The sequence below is a fragment of the Crocuta crocuta genome, unplaced genomic scaffold (genome assembly GCF_008692635.1).
Source record: "Crocuta crocuta isolate KB4526 unplaced genomic scaffold, BGI_CrCroc_1.0 scaffold107, whole genome shotgun sequence".
NCBI lineage: Eukaryota > Metazoa > Chordata > Mammalia > Carnivora > Hyaenidae > Crocuta > Crocuta crocuta.
The window spans coordinates 2,871,105-2,890,374 of NW_027531877.1; the positions used below are offsets into that span (position 1 = coordinate 2,871,105).

A 19,270-nucleotide genomic window follows, 5' to 3' on the forward strand; every position below is an offset into this window, starting at 1 on the left:
TAGAGTAATAGTACAATTACTACAGGCTGCTAGGCCATTGTTTATTTTCTGGTTAGCCATATCTTGTTTTTTACATACAGCAAGAAGTACAGTGTGATCATTATAACCGACTAGAACATTTTAAAATAAAAGTAAGAAAACCCTGTCAGGATATCTTTCTATAGTTGGTTCAAATTTATTATAGTTTAGTGTTATATGCATAATACATTGTAGTTCATGTTTATGAATGATGATACAACTAAAGCCTGGTATATTAAAATTTGACCTGTAAGAAGCATATATTAGTATATTAGTCTTGCCCTTGTACTGTTTTCTCATTATAAAATAGTGCCACAGCATAAGTTTACAAGTGATTAAGAAAGTTTAATACTTCAACTGGAATTTGAGTTCAGCCTTTTTAGAATTTCTAGCTCCTGTTATAATGCTTTCTACACTTCAAAAGTAAGTGTTTTATGGTAACTCTGTTCAAGTAGAATCGTATATTGATTCTTAGAGGAAATTTTGGCTGATCATATAGAGCTGATTAAAATCTAATACAGAGGCAAAGATTGAAAATACAGGTTTGGGTAGATCTTAACAAATATAAAATAATACATAGTCATTGTAAAGAAAAAAACCAGAAAAGTGAGAAGATAGAGAGGAATGTTAAAATCACCTGTAACCTCCCACAGAGCCAGCCACAACACTAGTTCTTCCAACTTTTTTCCTTCTCATACAAAATTTTTTTTTAAAGGTGGGATTAAATACATTAGTTCTTACTTATCCACAGTTATATGTTCCGAGATTCCCACTGGATACCTGAAACCACAAATAGTTGTAACAATATATTATAATAAAGGTTACATGAATGTGGTCTCTTTCTCTCACAATCTTTTATTATACTGTACACACATTGTGATGATAAAATACCTACCTGGTAAAGGTGAAGTGAGGTAAATGACCTAGGCATTGTGATGTTGTATTAGGCTACTGTTGACCTTCTGACAGATCATATCTTTAGAAGGCATTTGAACACAAGTAACTGAAACCACAGAAAGCAAAACTGTGTATAAGGGAGAGAACGACTGTGTACAGTTTTTATTTTTTTATTTTTTATTTTCTTCTTATTTATCCTCCATCAGATATTTCTTTCTTTCCCTTTGTACAGTTTTTATAAAATAATCGATGGTACTTATATTTAGTATCTTTTGTTAAATATTTATCTTATTTGCCTACCTTTGTGTTAATACTTTACATTCAGTACTAGCTCAGTGATTTTTTAAAAATGGTAAATGTTTAAAATTTAATCTCCAGGATCCTTTGAAAGTATTATTTTTATGACTACATCATATTTCCATTTTATAAATGTGCTATGATACATTTAATAATAAAGGCAGATTTGAGATACTTTCCTATCAAGTCAATTTTTATGTAGCCAAAAGTAAATGAATTTTAATAATGTGCCTTAAAGGTAAAAAACTTAGAACATCCAAGTGTGTTAGTTTATTTTTTCTTTTTCTTTACCTTTTCATGGATGATAGATCTTAGTTATTTCTTCTTACATTAATTTTTCAGGTCTTAAGAGAGGCTTCTTCATTACAAACTATAAAGCTCGAAGGAGCTGTGGAATCATTTTACAGATATTTTTTAAAAGCCTAACACTCCCTTCTCCCTGAATCCCCATAGCCTCATTGTTAAGTGCTATGGCTTTCTCTTCAGATTCTGATTCGACTTTATCAGCCATGTAGGGATCAGTCTATGGCCGATCACTGGAAGATTGAACCCCCAGATAGCTTTGTGTGCCCTGTCCCCAGCAGCTCCACTTGTTTACTACAAACAAAGCAAATCTGGCTTTGAATGATACCATTCCATGTCCTTAACCAGAGACACTGAGGTAATAACTTTCCAAATACTGTCTTACAAGATGACTGTCACTGTAAAACAATATTTGTCACCAGACAATAAGTAGTAGAAACCCTAGGTTTGGTGCACTTTGATTTGGGGGAAGTAGGGCAGGACATCTATCTGGGAAGAAATTTGGAAACTGGGAAAAACTAGTCAAAAAAAAAGAAGTGGAATCTTGATGAGCTGCCCAAATTTGAGATGAATTTATAGCAAGGTTTAGCGAGGTACACAGTGCAAAAGGTGGAAACATACAGAAGGTATAAGGAAATTACAAATTATAGTTAGAGATCACCAGTGGCCGGTGTCCATTCTGAATTTTTCTGAGGCAAACCTGCCTGCAAATGTAATGGTTCTGATCGTAAGACCAAATTTTACTGAACATGCTGCGATTCAAGCTCAAGGATAGCTCATAGCTCCTAGCGGTTTGGATATAGTTGGGAGTAGCACAAACTGGATCCAGGAAAACATTGTCTTATTTGCTGCCTTCTCTCCTCCACATCAGCCATCAGCCATTACTAGAGAGAGGTGATAGGGCTGTTTGCTGGCCCAACACATACAGCAAGTAGCTGCTGAATACTGTAGAGCTTGTCACTGGAAGTCCACTTGCATCTATGGTGGTTCTCCTCAGGGACCACAAATTTGTGATTTGGAGAGAGATGTGGAAGTCTGTATTGCATCCCCTGGAAGAAGAAGATTGGTTTTGCCACACCCTAAAGTCAGTCTGTGAAGAACCACCTACTTTGTCCTTGATGAAGTAGATAGAATGCTTGATAGGGGCTTTGAGCCCCAAATAAGGAAGATTGTAGATCAGATAGGACCTGATAGGCAAACCCTAATATGGACTGTGACTTGGCCACAAGAAGACAGCTTGCTGATGGTTTTCTTAAAGAACTACGTTCATATAATCATTAATGCGCTAGAACTGAGTGCAGACCACAAGTCTGCACCTTCATATTGTAGGTGTGTGTCCTGATGCAGAAAAGGATGAAAAATTCATTCGTCTCATGGAAGAGATCGTGAGAGAGGAGGACGATATGACCATTTTTGTTGTTGTTGTTGAAACCAAAGAAAGATGTGATGAGCTCCCTAGATAAATGAGAAATGGGTGTCCCACAGTGGGTATCCATGGTGACAAGGGTCAACAGGAGTGTGACTGGGTTCTAAATGAATTCAGACATGGAAGAGCTCCTATTCTGATTGCTGCGATGTGACCTTCAGAAGACTAGATATGGAAGATGTGAAATTTGTCATTAGATATGACTACTCTAACTCCTCAGAGGAGTTCATTAAATTGGAAGAGCTGCTCTCAGTACTAAAACAGGCACAGCGTACACATTTTTTACACCTAATAACATAAAGCAAGTGAGCAGCCTTATGTCTGTGCTACCTCAAGCTAACCAAGAGCATTTATTCCCAAGTTGCCTCAGTTATTTGAAGATAGAAGTTCTGGTTGTTCCAGGAGTAGAGGAGGCAAGAAGAATGACCATTGGGACAGATATTTTCTGTGCAAAAGGTGTGGATTTAAAACCTTTAGAGACAAGTAAAATTAGGACAGAGTTTACTATAGTCTGCTTAAGAGAGATTTTGGGGAAGAAACTCAAAATGGTGTTTACAGTGCTGCAGTTTACACCACTGGGAACTTTGGAAGTAATTTTGTGTCTGCTGGTTTACAGAACAGTTTTAAGGACTGGTAATCCAGTGGGCACTTACCAGAATGGTTATAACACTTACCAATATGGAAGTAATGTTCCAAAATAATGGACAGTGTAATGAACCAAAGGGCATATGCAGATCCTGCTACTGCGGCTGTGCCTGTGATTGGTTATCCAATGCCAACAGATTATTCTCAGTAGTACTTTAGAAGTATCTCTTTTATGCTTTCATAGACACCAACAGTAAAGTGAAAAGAAAGTCTACAGAATGGGGGAAAATAATTGGCAAATCACTTATCTCATAAGGGTCTAGTATCCAGGATATGTAAAGAACTCAATAACTCAGAAACAAAAAAGACAAATTATGTAATTTTTAAATGGACAGAGTATTTGAATAGACTTTCCACAGAGAAGATAACAGCCAATAAGCACATGAAAAGATGCTTACCATCTTTAATTATTAGGGAAGTGCCAGTCATAACCACATAGAGATGCCACTTCACCCTCACTAGGATGGGTTTTTTTTTTTTTCAAGGTAATTAACACAATGGTGTGGTGATTGGGGAAAATAGTTCAGCACTTGCTCAGCAGATTAATATAGAATTATAAGATCCAACAGTTCCACTCCTGGGTATATAACCAAAAAAAGAAAAATATTTGCAAACAAAAAGTTGTGCATGAATGTTCATAACACTATTCACAGTAACCAAAAGGTGGAAATAATTCAGATGTCCATCACCTGGTAAACATCACTAAAATGGTATACTCATATAATGGAATTATACATAGCCATAAAAAGGAGTGAAGTACTGATAACATGCTATGCTGCAGTGTGGATGAACTTGAAAACATGCTCAGTGAGGGAGGCCAAACACGAAAGGCCACATATAATGTGATCACATATATATGAAATATCCAGAATCCATACATATAGAAAGCAGACAGAAAGATTGTCAGGGGCTAAGGGAAGGAGGGAATGAGGACTGTTTGCTTAATGAGTATGGAGTTTCCATTTGGAGCAGTGAAAATATTCTAGAACTGGGTAGTGGTGATAGTTGGATACGTCGTAAACGTACTGAATGTATTAATGATGAGTTTTATGATTTGTGTATTTTACCCCAGTTGAAATAGTGTTTGTTCACAGTGGGCTGGAAGCATAATGAAATGAAGGAGGAAGGGAGGTCAGCACTAGGTGCAAGAATTGGAGCAGGGAATGGTATCACAGATGGTTAGATTAAGAGAACACTTATGGAAAGGGAACTCTGTTTTGGCTACTGACTGAGTAGACCGAGAACTGCAGTTGAATTGCCAGTCCTCAGTTTTAGTGATCTAGACATTGGTGGTGGTAAAAGTCTGATGTCGTTAGCAAACTGGATTCTTGCTGAAAAGTGAAAGAAGCATATTAATTAAAAGGTCCAAAATAGAATAACCACATATGGCTAGTTTCTGCTGGCAGTATATTGGAAAAAGCTGACATAGTACATTTCTACTGTCACAGAAAGTTTTATAGGACAGTGCTGTATTGAGCTGGATAGGTCTCCTATAGGTAGGTAACCCCCTTCCAACATCCAGTGGAGAGAAAAAGCTCATCAGCTGTCATCACTGCCAATTCAAACTCACTTTGAGGATTCACAGTTTGTGAATTGAGGAACTTTAGCACCTTAATGTAGAAAGGAGAAAATACACATGATTACTTACAGTTATCAATGCAGGGTTTCTTTCCTACATTTGTAGTAGAAAAACAGATGTATCTTTGATATAATTTACAAAAAGTATATTTGTTTAATATTTTGTATGTGTTTTATTTACAGAGGTAAAGAACTCAGAAGAACAGTATAATAAAATAGTAATACCAAATGAGGAAAGTGTTGTCATCTATTATAAGATCAGACAGCAGCTTGCCAAACTGGGTAAAGAAATTGAAGAATATATTCACAAACCAAAATATTGCTTACCATTTCTACAGCCAGGTCGTTTGGTAAAGGTATGTCATTTTTTAGAAATTATATGCATGTTTCAGTATTTGATATTTTTTTGGATAAATATTTTTATTTTTTTTTCTTCTAGAAATGCTTCCTGCTACAAGACTTGATCTATATTAATTATATTGTTTTTACACATTTCATGTCGGATTGATTGGAAGTAGGATCGTGGGTGAAGCCCTTTTAATCTACACTGATTTTCATTTTGGGGGATATACATTGAAGTAGACATTTTTGGAAATAACATATAAAATATTTCCAGTAATCAAAAAACCCAAGCACTTTTATAGTTTAAGTCCTGGTTGAATTCATTAACTATAAAATATAGAAAGATTTCAGATATTTTCAGAACATACGCATCATATTATTTTAAAAATTGGATTGCCGATTGAGAGATTCCTATTTTGCTGTTTTAGAGGGCTATGAAATTTGGTGGTGATTTCTTTTTTTAAGGTCAATATCTTTTTACTTATATTTAACAATGATCTTTCAAAAATATTTTACCATGAAAATGAAAGTTTTATTAGCCTATAATGTGGGCATGGCGTCTAAAATTGATTTTGACATAAATGTTCTTGTTTGCTTGCATCCCTTTTAGGTGAAGAATGAAGGAGATGATTTTGGCTGGGGTGTAGTGGTAAATTTCTCCAAAAAGTCAAATGTTAAGGTAAACCATTTCCTTGAAGGTAGAATGATTTATAATTTTTTAGTGACGTTTTTTCAGATTCATGAAATTCGTCAAAGTAGAGATAGCATTACCTTAAGAGAAGCTGTATTAAATTTTGATATAGGAATTAAGGTCTTGAATTACCTTAAATTTTGTCCTTAAAGTGCTATGATTTTTTTCCTAACAACAGATTTTAATTTCATTATAGTTTACATGTCTTTTCTGAATTCATCAGTACTTTTTATAATTTTACTCTTTAAATTGAATATCAGAAAAAACTAGCTTTTGACACTGAAAATTAAAATTTTGATTCAGGTATATAATAGAGAGTTGAAGGAAAAAAGGCATTAGAACAGCTTGTCAGTTTTATTTATTCTCTGTAAAGGAAGATAATGATAACATTTACTTTGGTCATTATTTATATAAATATTTTGAAAAAATTACATATAAAATCAAGGAAGATTTTGTTAACTTGTTAGATGAGTGACTATCTTGAAATTAAGTTAGCCATTCTGTCTGTTACATTTTCTTTGTCTGACAATATGTGACCTCAGGCAGGACATTTTGTGTCTCCATGTATATTGTTCTTTATCTTTAAAAATGAATCATTTTCATAAAGATGATGGTATCTGCATTATCATGAGGTTGACCATTATGAATTTGTTGTCATAAACTTCTTTGTTGCACCTATGTATAAAGCATGTAGGAATTAAGCTTTCAGATTGGAAGTTACCCCTGAAATACATAAATGAATTTAGAGATACTGAAGCCATTTGTTGTGGAGAAACAGTTAAGTTCATAGGTTTATGATAGGTATTTTTGTGAATGATTAATCCCACTGAAGAACTTCTTAAGGATAGTTTTTTACCATTCTGATAAATTGCCATCTTCATTAGTAATTATAAGATTTGTTTTTTAAGTATTGTCACATTTGGATCCCAATTTAATAAGCATTCATTGGCCACACACAAAATTTCTGTGCTTATGTCTTTTGGTGAACAGCAGAAAGCACATAATGAAAATAAAAGGGAGAATAGTATAAGTACTTAAGTAAAGATGTAAGTAAAGTGCATTTGTAGCACAGAGGAGGAAGAAATTATGTCTGAGCTATTAGAGGTGGCATCTGATTAGGAAGATAATTTAAACTTTTAAAAGAACCTTTAATAAAGAATAGTATTCATTTAGTGGATATTTACTGCTGGAGGAACATTTCAGGTAAAGAGTAACATTTTTAAACATATAAGTTAATCATGGAAAATAGTTAAAATACACATTTGAATATATTGGGTCTCAATCTAAACATGTGAAAAGAATGGTAGAACACATGTTTGAAGATTAGTTGGTTGGCTGATTGATTTGCTTGTGTTTAGTTTGGTTGTTTGTTTTTTAAATCTGTTTCTTTTTGAAGGAGGGATTGATCTGATAAGTTAACTGTATTGATACAGTGTTTGAAGGATATTGGAAAAGATAGCATAGTAGATGCAAGTTTGTCAATTAAGGAGACTCTTACTCTTTTGGGAGTGAGTCAGGAGGATGGTAATAGAAGGGTTCACATGGTGGAAGCTGAGGAACTAGAATGGACAGTCAGTGTTTAGGAAGTTGGGAGTATTAGTGATGGTAAGGTAAAAAGTTGGCTTTATTGAGCCTAACAGTATTAAACTGGATAAAGTTTGCCTCTTTAAACTGGATAGTTTGCCTCTCATTCCATCCTCCCCTTTTTCAAAAATACACAATGAAGTGAAGCTTGGAATTTTAACCTTGACAAAGATTGTATCTGTATCTTTTTATTCATTTGAGTCATGACTAAATCTGACTTAGAGCCTTTTATATTTTCTATTTCACTACCTTTAGCCATGAGAAAACTATTAACTGCTTGCCTACCTCTTCTCTTTTCCATACACACACACACACACACACACACACACACACACACACATTATTTTCTTTAGGAATAATTAGTAGTAACAGATACTATTTTCATTGAGAAGCACTTTAAAGGATGGCAGTCTATTATTTTTTTTAATGTTTTATTTATTTTTGAGGGAGAGATAGAGACAGCGTGAACAGGGCAGGGTCAGAGAGGGAGAGAGGGAGAAAAAAGAATCTGAAACAGGCTCCAGGCTCTGAGCTAGCTCTCAGCACAGAGCCTGATGTGGAGCTCGAACCCACGAACCGTGAGATCATGACCTGAGCCGAAGTCGGACGCTTAACCGACTGAGCCACCCAGGCGCCCCAAGGTTGAGAGTCTTTATTTAAACTTCTGAGAGCTGTTAAGTTCTGTTTTCTGTGTACAGTGAAAACTGTGGCAGTAAATGAATGCTCAGTGTTGTGGTTCCATTCATATTTATGTAACCCAAGATGGAAAAGCTGTTGCCAGTTTATTCATTCTATAACTTGGTCTGTATTTAAGGGAATTTGCTATGGCAGAATATTTTTACCTATAGTGTACTGAAGTGCTATATATTTTTTTCACTACAGGGTTTACATTTTGAGTGTGTTTTCTTTTTTCAACAGTCTTATTGAGATAGTGTTTACACACTATACTGTTTACTCAGTGACTTTTAGCATTTTCACCATCACCACAATTTTGGAAGATTTTTATCACCTCAGAAGGAAAAGGAAACCTAAGTCATTTCACCCTTTCTTTCCATACCCTCATTCCTAAACAACTAATAATCTGTTCTCTATAGAGATTCAGAGCCTATTCTGATGTGGTATGTGGTATTCTGTGTCTGGCTTAGCATAATGTTTTTTAGGCTTCAAGCATATTGCATACATCAGCACTTCATTTCTTTTTATGATTGAATAGCATTCCGTTGTACAGATACACTGTTTTGTTTATCTTTGGACTGTTATCAACTTTGGGCTTTTATGAATAATGTACCTGTAAACATCCATGTCTGAGTTTTTGTGTGGATATATGTTTCCATTTCGCTTCGAGTGAAATTACTGGGTCCTGTGTATAATATATAACCACTTAAAGTACTGCCAGGTTGTTTTCTAAAGTGGCTGCACCATTTCATGTTCCTGGTAGCAATGTATGAGAGTTTTGATTGCTTCATAATTTCACCAACCCTTAATATCTGACTTTTTGATTACTTTTGGTGTATAGTGGTATCTCATTGTAGCTTGATTTGTATTTCCATGATGACTGATCTTGTCAAGGATGTTTTTATATGCTTTTTAAAAATTATTTATTTTTAACATTTATTTACTTATTTAATGTTTTTTTATTTCTAGGAGAGAGAGAGAGACAGCGTGAGCAGGGGAGGGTCAGAGAGAGAGGGAGTCACAGACTCTGAAACAGGCTCCAGGCTCTGAGCTGGCAGTCAGCACAGAGCCCAACGCGGGGCTCGAACCCACGAACCGCGAGATCATGACCTAAGCGAAAGTCGGACGCTTAACCAACTAAGCCACCGAGGCGCCCCTAACATTTATTTATTTTTGAGAGAGGGAGAGAGAGTGAGTGCAAGCAGGGGAGGGTCAGAGATGGAGGGAGACACAGGATCAGAAACAGGTTCCAGGCTCTGAGCTGTCAACACAGAGCCTGATGGGGGCTCAAACCCACAACCTATGATATCATGAACTGAACTGAAGTCAGATGCTCAACTGGCTGAGCCCCCCAGGTGCCTTTCTTTTTATGGCTTATTGACCATTTGTATATTCTTTGGAGAAATGTCTTCAGCTCTTCTTGTCATATTGAAATTGAATTTTCATTTTATTACTAAGTTATGAACTCTTTATGATACTTGATTTCCAAATATTTATCTCCCATTTTCTGTCTTGTGTTCACTTTCTTAATAATGTCCTTTGAAGCACAAAAAGATTTTAGTTTTGATGTAATCCGTGTACTTTTTTTTCTTGTTACTCATGGTTTTGGTGTCCTATATAAGTAACTACTGCCGGGGTGCCTGGTGGCTCAGTTAAGTGTCTGACTTAAGCGCATGTCATGACCTTACAGTTTATGAATTCAAGTCCCACATAGGGCTCTCTGCTGTAAGCACAGACCTCGCTTCAGATCCTCTTTTCTACCCTCACCCCCCCTCCCACCCCACCCCTCCTTTATGCGTTCTCTCCCTCTCTCAAAAATAAACATTAAAAAAAAAAAGTACTGCCAACATCAAGGTCATGAAGATTTACTTACCCTTGTGTTTTCTTCTAAGAGTTGTATTGTTTTACCCTTATATTTGGGCTCTTGATCTATTTTTAGTTAATTTTTGTTTGTGGTATAAGGTGAGGATCCAGCTTCATTCTTGTCCTAACCCTGGTTGTTAGGAAATTTTTTCCGCTTTAAGTAATCTTGTCATCTTTATCAAATATCAGATGATCATAGACATAGGTTTATTTCTGGACTCTCAGTTCCTTTCCATTGACCTCACTGTCTTTCCCAATGCCAGTACCATGTCTTCATTTACCATATATTTGTAGTTAAGTTTCAAAAAAGTAGACTTAGGAGTATCCAACTTTTTCAAGATTGTTTTGGCTATTCTGGGATCCTTAAAATTCCATATGAATTTGATTATCTGCTTGTCATTTTTTTACAGAGAAGTCAGGTGGATTTCTCAGAGGGCTTGCAATGAATCTGTAGATCAGTTTGGAAAATATTGCTGTCCTAACATAATTAAGTCTTTCCATCATGAACATAGCATGTTTTCCCTCTTATTTAAGTATTCTTAATTAGTAATATATTGGTTTTCGAGTATAAAAGAGTGTGAATGCATTTTAGTTGGGTTTTTTTTGGCCTAATTGTTCTGGCGAAAACCTTGAATACAATATTAATAGGAGTGAGAGCAGATATACTCGTCATTTTCCTAAGTTAAGAGGAAACTATTCAAGGTTTATCCGTTAAGAATGATGTTAGCTTTGGGTTTTGGTAAGTGTCCTTTAAGAAGTTCAGGAAGTTTCTTTCTGTCCCTAGGCTGTTGAGTGTTTTGTCATGAAAGGTTATATTTTGTTAAATGCTTTTTATGTACGTATTCAGATAATCATGTGGTTATTTTTTTATTCTATCTTATATTTCTTCTGATAACAGTATATTAGATTAGTTGATTTTCACGTGTTAAACCAGTTTTGGATTCCTGAGTAAATTCTGCCTGGGGGATTATATATATATATTTTTTATGTGTTCGTGGATTCAGTTTGCTAGTATATTGCACAAGACTTTTGCATTCACATTCACAGGAGATATTCGTCTGTAGTTTTCTTGTGATGCCTTTGTCTGGGTTTGGTAACAGATTAATGCTGGCCTCATAATTAGTTTGAAAGTGTTCCCCATCTCTTCTGCTTTTTGAAGAGTTTTTGAAGAACTGGTATTAATTTTTTTTATTGGAAGAATTTGACAGAACAGCTGGGTCTCAGCTTTTCTTTGTAGGTAGTTTATGATTACTAATTCAGTTTTATAGGTCTGTTCAGATTGTTTATTTCTTCTTGAACCTGTTTCATTGATTTGCTTTCTTAGAAATTAGTCCATTTCATCTAGATTACCTAATTTACTTGAATACGGTTATTCACCGTATTACTTTATAATCCTGTGTATTTCCAAAGGTAGTCTGTAATGTTTCTCTCTTTGATTTCTCATTCTAATAATTTGGATCTTCTAGCCAAACATTTGTCAGTTTTGTTGCTCTCCAAGAACCAGCTTTTTGGTTTCATTGGTTTGGTTTTATTTTTTTTTCTATTTTTCATTTTAATTATTTTCTGCTTCCATCTCCTAGCGTTAGTTTTAGATTGCTGTTCTTTTTTATTGTCTTAACGTGGCAGGTTAAGTTATTAATTCAAGGTCTTTCTTTTAGTTTAATATAGTCATTTATGCCTGTTAATTTCTTTGCAGATATTTTAACTGAATCCCTTAAGTTTTAGTATACTGTTTCTTCATTTTCATTCACTTCCAGGTATTTTCTAATTCCCCTTTTGATTTCTTCTTTGACTCACTGGTTATTTAGGAATGTGTTAATTTCAATATATTCATGAAATTCCCAAATTTTTACCTGGTTTTTTTTTTTATGTTTATTTTTGAGAGAAAAAGACAGAGCATGAGTGGGGGAGGGGTAAAGAGAGAGGGAGACACAGAATCAGAAGCAGGCTCCAGGCTCTGAGCTGATTAGCACAGAGCCCTATGCAGGGCTCAAACCCACGAACTGTGAGATCATGACCTGAGCTAGTCGAATGCGTAACCGACTGAGCCACCTCAGTGTCCTCTATGTTTGATTTCTAATGCCATTACATTGTTGTTGAGAAATAATTAGTATTATTTCAGTCCTTTTGAATTTATTGAGATTTGTTTAATGGACCAACATGTGATCTATCCTGCAGTTATGTGCAGTTGAGAAGAATGTATATTTTGGTTGAGATATTCTATAGATGTCTGTCTATTAGGTCTGGTTGGTTTATAGTGTTGTTTAAGTCTTCTGTTTTCTTTTTTGCAAATCTTTGTTTAGTTGTCCTGTGCTCGCTTCGGCAGCACATATACTAAAATTTGTTTAGTTGTCCTGTGCATTATTAGAAATGAAGTATTGAAGTCTCACCTGTTATTTTTATTTTCTTTTAAATTGTATTTATTTTGAGAGAGAGAAAAAAGGAGAGCGAAAATCCCAAGCAGAGAGATCATGAGCTGAAATCCAGAGTCAGATGCTTAACCTACTGAGCCACCCAGGCGGTCTCTCAACTATTGTTTTTGAATTGTCTGTCTTTTCATTTCTGTCATTTTTTGCTTCGTGTGTTTTTGTGTACTAGTAAAGTAGAAATTTATCTGAAGTTAGCATAGTTATGTCACCTTCTTTGTTGTTTAAATAATACACATTTTTCCATCTTTTTTATTTTAAATCTTTCTTGTGTCATTGAGGTTAAAGTGTGTCTCTTATAGACTGCATAGTTGGATCTTTTTAATTCAGTCTGAAAAATCTCTGCCTATTGATTGGGTTGCTTAATCAATTGCTTTCTCCATTTACCTGTAGTGTTATTGATACGGTTGGTTTTGTGTCTTTCATTAGGCTTATTGTTTTCAATAGTCTCATTTCTTATTTTTCTACTCCTTTTGCAGTCAGTGCTTATTTTCTAACATAGCATTTCAGTTTATTTAATGATTTCTTTCCCTGTAATTTATATTTTTCTCTATATCTCGTTTTTAAATTTCTTAGTGGTTGCTTGGGCTCATTGTTTGATATTTTCATATTGTTAGTAGAATAAATTTCAGATTTATACTGAATTTCAATGAGATGTAAAACTATCACTCCTGTATGCATTTGTTCTATTTTCCCTCTTTTTGTGGTAGTGTCTACAAATGTTATGAACCCAGCAATACATGTTATAATTATTAATAGGATTTTACAACTTATAAGGAAGATTTGAGATGAAAGGAGAGCAGGTACTTATAGTTTGTATTATATTAATCTCATCATGTATCATTTCTGGTACATTTTATTGGTTCCTCTGGATTCACTTTACCACCTGGAGTTACTGCCTTATCTCAATACAACTTTGCTCCTACCCACCTCCTTTGTAGTATTATTGCCAAATATACTATATTTCTATACACTGTGGACTTAACAATTTAATGTATACATACTGATTTTACCTTTAAATCATGTAATAGAAAAAGAAATATTTCTTTTTTATAATTCTTTTTTAAAGTTTATTTTGAGAGAGGGAGAGCATGAGCAGGGGAGAGGCAGAGAAAAAGGGAGAGAAAGAATCCCAGGCAAGCTCTGTGCTGTCTCTGCAGAGCCAGACAGTGGGCTTGATTTCACAAACTGTGAGATCATGACCTGAGCTGAAATAAGAGTCGGACGCTTAACTGACTGAGCCACTCAGGCACCCTGAAAAAGAAATAATTCTTGGGGCTCTTGGGGGACCCAGTCAGTTAAGCGTATGACTTTGTCTCAGGTCATGATCTCACAGTTCGTGAGTTCAAGCCCCACATTGGGTTCTGTGTGGACAGCTCAGAGCCTGGAGCCTGCTTTGGATTCTGTGTCTCCCTCTCTCTCTGCCCCTCCCCCACTCATTCTCTGTTTCTCTGTCTCAATAATAAATTTTAAAAATAATTTAAAATAATTTAAAAAAAGGAAATAATTATTTATACCATCTTTAATAATTACACCATTACCTTTACCAGTGCTGTATTTATTCATGTAGATTCAGATTAATGTTTAGCGTCACCTCCTTTCAACCTCAAGAATTACAAAATGGTTCTGCTAGCAACAAATTCTTCTCAGTTTTTCTTTTTCTGGGAATGTCTGTTATTGAATGATAACTTTCCAGGATAAATAGATTCTTGGTTACATGTGTTTTTCTATGAATATGTCAGTGTACTGCCTTCTGTTCTTCATTGTTTGTGCTGAGAGGTTTCTGCTGTTTATCTTGTTGTGGTCCTTTGTGAGACATGAGTCTTTTTTCCTCTTGCTGTTTTCAAGAGTCTGCTCCTTGTATTTGGTTCTCCGCATTTTTACTGTGATCTGTCTGTTTTTTCATGTCTTTTTTCTACTTGGGAGTCCATTGAGTTTCTTGGATATATAATCGTTTTTCATTTAATTTCGGAAGTTTTCAGCCATTGTTTTATCAAAATTTTCTCACCCCTTTCCTCTCCCGGGACTCACATATGGGCACGTTATACTTAGTGTACATATACTTATCCTACATTTCTCTGAGATTCTATTCACTTGTCTCCTCCCCCCAATTCCCCCATTTTTTGGATTGTATAATCTCTGTCAGTCTGTCTTCAAATGTGCTGCTGTTTTCTTCTACTTCAAATCTGTTGAGCCCTTCTAGTGATTTTTTTCATTTCGGGCATTGTACATAATGAATTCACGAATTTCCTTTTTGGTTCTTTTTATCATATTTGTCTTTATTAATATTTTCTATTTGATAGGACACTGATATCGTACCTTCCTTTTAGTTCTTTAATTATGGTTCCTTTACTTGTTTGAGCATATTTATACTGGCTACCATTAAGTCTTTGTTTAACATGTGGTCACTCTGATAGGCACTTTCTTCTGTTTCTTGCTTTTCTTCTGGTGCATAGGTTTTGGATCATACTTTTCTGTTCATGTCTTTACATTTTTTCTTTGAAATTGGACATTTTAAAATAATGTTGCACTGTTGGTCCCTGTCTTCCTCCTCTCACATAGGCATATTGTTATTTGCTTGTTTATTAGGTTTGTGATTAGCTGGATTGAATGAAGTCTGTTCCACCCCCCAGTCATAACTGGCTTTACCTAGCAGGTCCTAAAGTGTTTAGGTAAGGACCTGGCAAGTAAAGCATGGAAGCAGTAGCCTCAAGTATTTACAGCTTGCCTCTCCCAGCATGACAACAATGCTTTCACTGTCAGGGAATCAAGAGCAGTGGAGGCCCCAGCATTCTCAGCAGTACCACACCTGAGATAGTCTCTGGCCAACCACTGAAGAAGGGTGCCCCCACCTATCAGATTCACTTGCCCAGAACTTAGCCTCAGCAGCAGGTAGGTTAGAGCAAGTTAGGAAATGCTGCCATCCTCCCCCTCTTTAGAAGATTGCTCTCCATTTGAGAGAGCCTCAGGGAGAAGGGAACCGCCTTGCTGTGTTTTTTGGCTTCACTAATCTGCAGTTTCTGTCTTGCTGAGTTAGGAGGAATGAAGTGGGAGTGATCTTGGCTTAGATATCAGACTCACATGGTTTCTAATGAATTTTAGTGTATTTTATTGAATAGATATTTCTTCATATGCTATGTCTTTAGGACCATTTCCAGAGAGAGACTTTACATGGTTGGTTTTTTTATAAAACTTTCTAAAATTTGCTTGGGAGGCGGGTCTGTAAATGCTGGTGGTTGATTTCAGGTTTTACATTTTTAAGGGAGAAAAATTATCCCTAACATAATTACATTTATATACACACAGTAAACAAGTTTTTAAATGATTTGCCTCTTGGTCCTTAATCTGTGTTTAAAAGTAGTGCCAGTTGATGGCAAATTGGGAATGGGGAAGAACACATTTCACTTTTTTTCTGCTTATGATGGTAAAACTGATTTTTCCACTGAGTTGCTTACATTTGTTCACTAAAAACATGAAATGCATTTTTATTGATTATGTAACCTATCAGAATACTAATTCAAAGATTTTTATAGGTTAGTGCGGTTTGGTAGAGAGAGGAAAAATACACGTTGAGGGAGAAAATAGATGAAGCATTTTAAAGAGATTCAGATGTTATTGTCAACATTTATTTTATATTTCTTTACATTCCGCAAATTTGAGATTACCAAAATTACATTTTAATCTGAAAATTTCCATTTGAGGTAAGAAATTAGCCACATTTTAAAACGAATAAAAAGAAGTTAGGAAAAAGAATTCACTTACATGATTAAGAAGTTAAAAATAAGGAGATAGTTAATAAAAAATTTAAAGAATTTATACTAAGAGAGTCATGGAAAAGCCAAATAGAACATTGAGCAACTATTTTCTCTTACATGAAGGATGACATTGTTGACCCATCTTTACCACAGTCCAAAACTTAGTAGTTCAATGAGAAGAATAGTTTTATAATCTTAAGAAATATTTATAACAGCAAACTTTGATTTAATGCCACAACAAAGAAGTTTTTGAGGTGTACTTCTATCGTAACACTTAGGAAATATCTCAGTACTGTTGTGAGTGATTTTGATAGCTTTACAAAGATTACATATGATATATGTGAGTTCTAACAGTCACTTTAATGATTGTTGTAGCTTACAGAGGGAGAATATTAAGTTGAAAAAAACCTGTGGGGTTGGAGCTAAACCCAGTAAAACAGTTTTAAATTATCTACATTACAGAGTGTTCATAAATCTTAGATTATTTTTGTTTAAATACTTACTTGTCACCTAACATTTTGGAGTTAATTCATTAATCAAACTGTGGAATGTGTCTCATACAAAGGGTTTTTTCCCTTCTGGAAAACTAGAGGTAATAATCCTTGATTCTCCTTAGAGTCATTTGTCCCCTGGAAGAATTAACAGATGGGTCATAACTATTTGGCTCACTGTTTATAAAATCATTTTATTATTGACTAAGGTCTACATAATACATAATCTTTGCAGATACAGACCTAATTGAAAATATTATTTGACATTCGTTTGTGTCTATACCAAAATGAAGAATGTTTTGAAACTTCTTTAAAAATAACCATATTTTGAAAAAAATGTATGTTGAGGGGGGGAAAAACCCAGTAGAAGAAAACCTAGGTTTTCTTGAGGATTGGAGCCTATACTTTCAGAAATTTGAACTCAGAAATTTAAGATAACTATGATTGTATTTTTGGTTTGTATTTGGAAATATATTTTACCATTGTGAAGTGTCGGTAGTTGATTACAGAAATAGATTGTAGGTATGGGTTTATTGTCATTTCTTAAAAGTTTTCCAGTTGTGAATAGTAACTGTGCCTGGGGAATACTAAGCAGTCGTTTCTTTGACATGTTCACTCTTCGGTCAAAGTAACTTTCCTTTTATTGATTTTATACAAAAGAGATCACTCACATACTGAATTCAAAAGCAGAGAGGAATTCTTTACTGAAGAAAAATTCTTACTACTGTTTGAACAACAATACTGTCAAGCAGATTATCATAAATTACAGATGTAATTAATCCTTGGATCTCGACAATCATTTTATTAGAGAATATAAAAGACAAAAGTCTTTTATTTTATTTTGTTTTTTGGAGTAAAGAGTTATTTATTTTTTTCTTGACAAATCAAAGACAAAAGTCTTTTAATAAAGTCTTAATAATATTATATAAAACCACATTATAGAGTAGCTAATGTACTAAACAATAAACTAATCTTTCAGAATAATTTTCATGTTGTTTAATTAGGATAATTTGAGGATACAGATTTGTTTTCTGATGCTGTTAATTTCTTACAGTTTCTTTTTCTAATTCTGATATAATAAGTAAAATGATAAACTAATCATTAGAAACTTAGAATGGAATTTTATGTCATAGTTAACAACTCATACTCTTTAAATTCATAAGTATCAAGTCTATCGCCATACCATCTTGAACACACTTGATCTCATCTGAATTCTGCAGTATCAAGTAATTTCTGTGTTTTCTCATCCAGTGGAGCATGTTGAAGGATGAAGAAAGACAGCCTTCATATCATGACATAACTATTTACTGTGTGGAATGTGCCATTATCATAATGCTAAATGCTGACAGTATAGTCCCTGTACATATACAACTTAAAATTTTTTCTGTCAGTTTTAAAACATAGTAAGTTTCTTTTATCTTGTTTTTTCTAGCCTAATTCTGGTGAACTGGATCCTTTATATGTAGTAGAAGTACTTCTGCGCTGTAGCAAAGAAAGTTTGAAAAATTCAGCTACTGAGGCTGCAAAACCAGCTAAGCCTGATGAGAAAGGAGAGATGCAGGTTTGGACTTTATTTATCATCTTCAGATTTCAAGTACTTATTGAATTATTTATAATCACTATTTCCTGGGTATAATTATAGTGAACATACTTGATTTCAAAATTGTAAGTTTTCAAAGTTTCTAAAGGTATGTGAAAGCCATCTAAAATATCAAAAGGGTGACTAATGAGATTTAAGTTGTCTGTTTCTAATTACCAAATTGTGGTCAGGTAAATAAAGATAAAGAGAATTTAATAATTTAAATTTTCACATGAAGTTTGATTTTTCCTGGACTTACAAAGATGTTTTATCATTTTTGCGATCAAGCAATTTTACAGTTCTACTTCATTCTGTTTATTACATTCCTTTGAAATATTAAAGCGGTGTTTTAATAACTGAAAATTCCTTCATTAGTTTCTGCAGTTGAATCCATTTAATTTACATGTGCTTTTAACAAAATTTTACTTGTACAGTTGACATACAATATTATATTAGTGATTCAACATTTGTATGTTTACATATATTAAAATGCTCACCACGAAGTCATCTAGGTGGCTCAGTTGGTTAAGTGTCTGACTCTTGATTTGACTCAGGTGCTGATCTCCTTTTTTTGTCTTATCTTCAATATCTTTCATTATTTTCTTATAGTTTTCAAAATACAGGACTTTCAACCCCTTGGGTAACTTTATTCCTAGGTATTTTATTCTTCTTAATGCAGTTATAAATGAAATTGTTTTCT

At 34.4% G+C, this 19,270-nt stretch overlaps 1 protein-coding gene and 1 pseudogene across 1 annotated transcript in view; both read left to right on the top strand.

The window, feature by feature from the left end:
• The window catches only part of MTREX (Mtr4 exosome RNA helicase), a 101,019-nt gene that overhangs the window by 42,259 nt on the left and 39,490 nt on the right, over positions 1-19,270 (top strand). The window contains exons 17-19 of the mRNA XM_077772983.1: positions 5,348-5,520; positions 6,117-6,185; positions 18,424-18,552. Of these exons, the coding sequence (XP_077629109.1) occupies positions 5,348-5,520; positions 6,117-6,185; positions 18,424-18,552 (371 nt within the window). The remainder of the gene's footprint in view (positions 1-5,347; positions 5,521-6,116; positions 6,186-18,423; positions 18,553-19,270) is intronic.
• Positions 898-3,737, top strand: LOC144239030 (putative ATP-dependent RNA helicase DDX5 pseudogene; annotated as a pseudogene).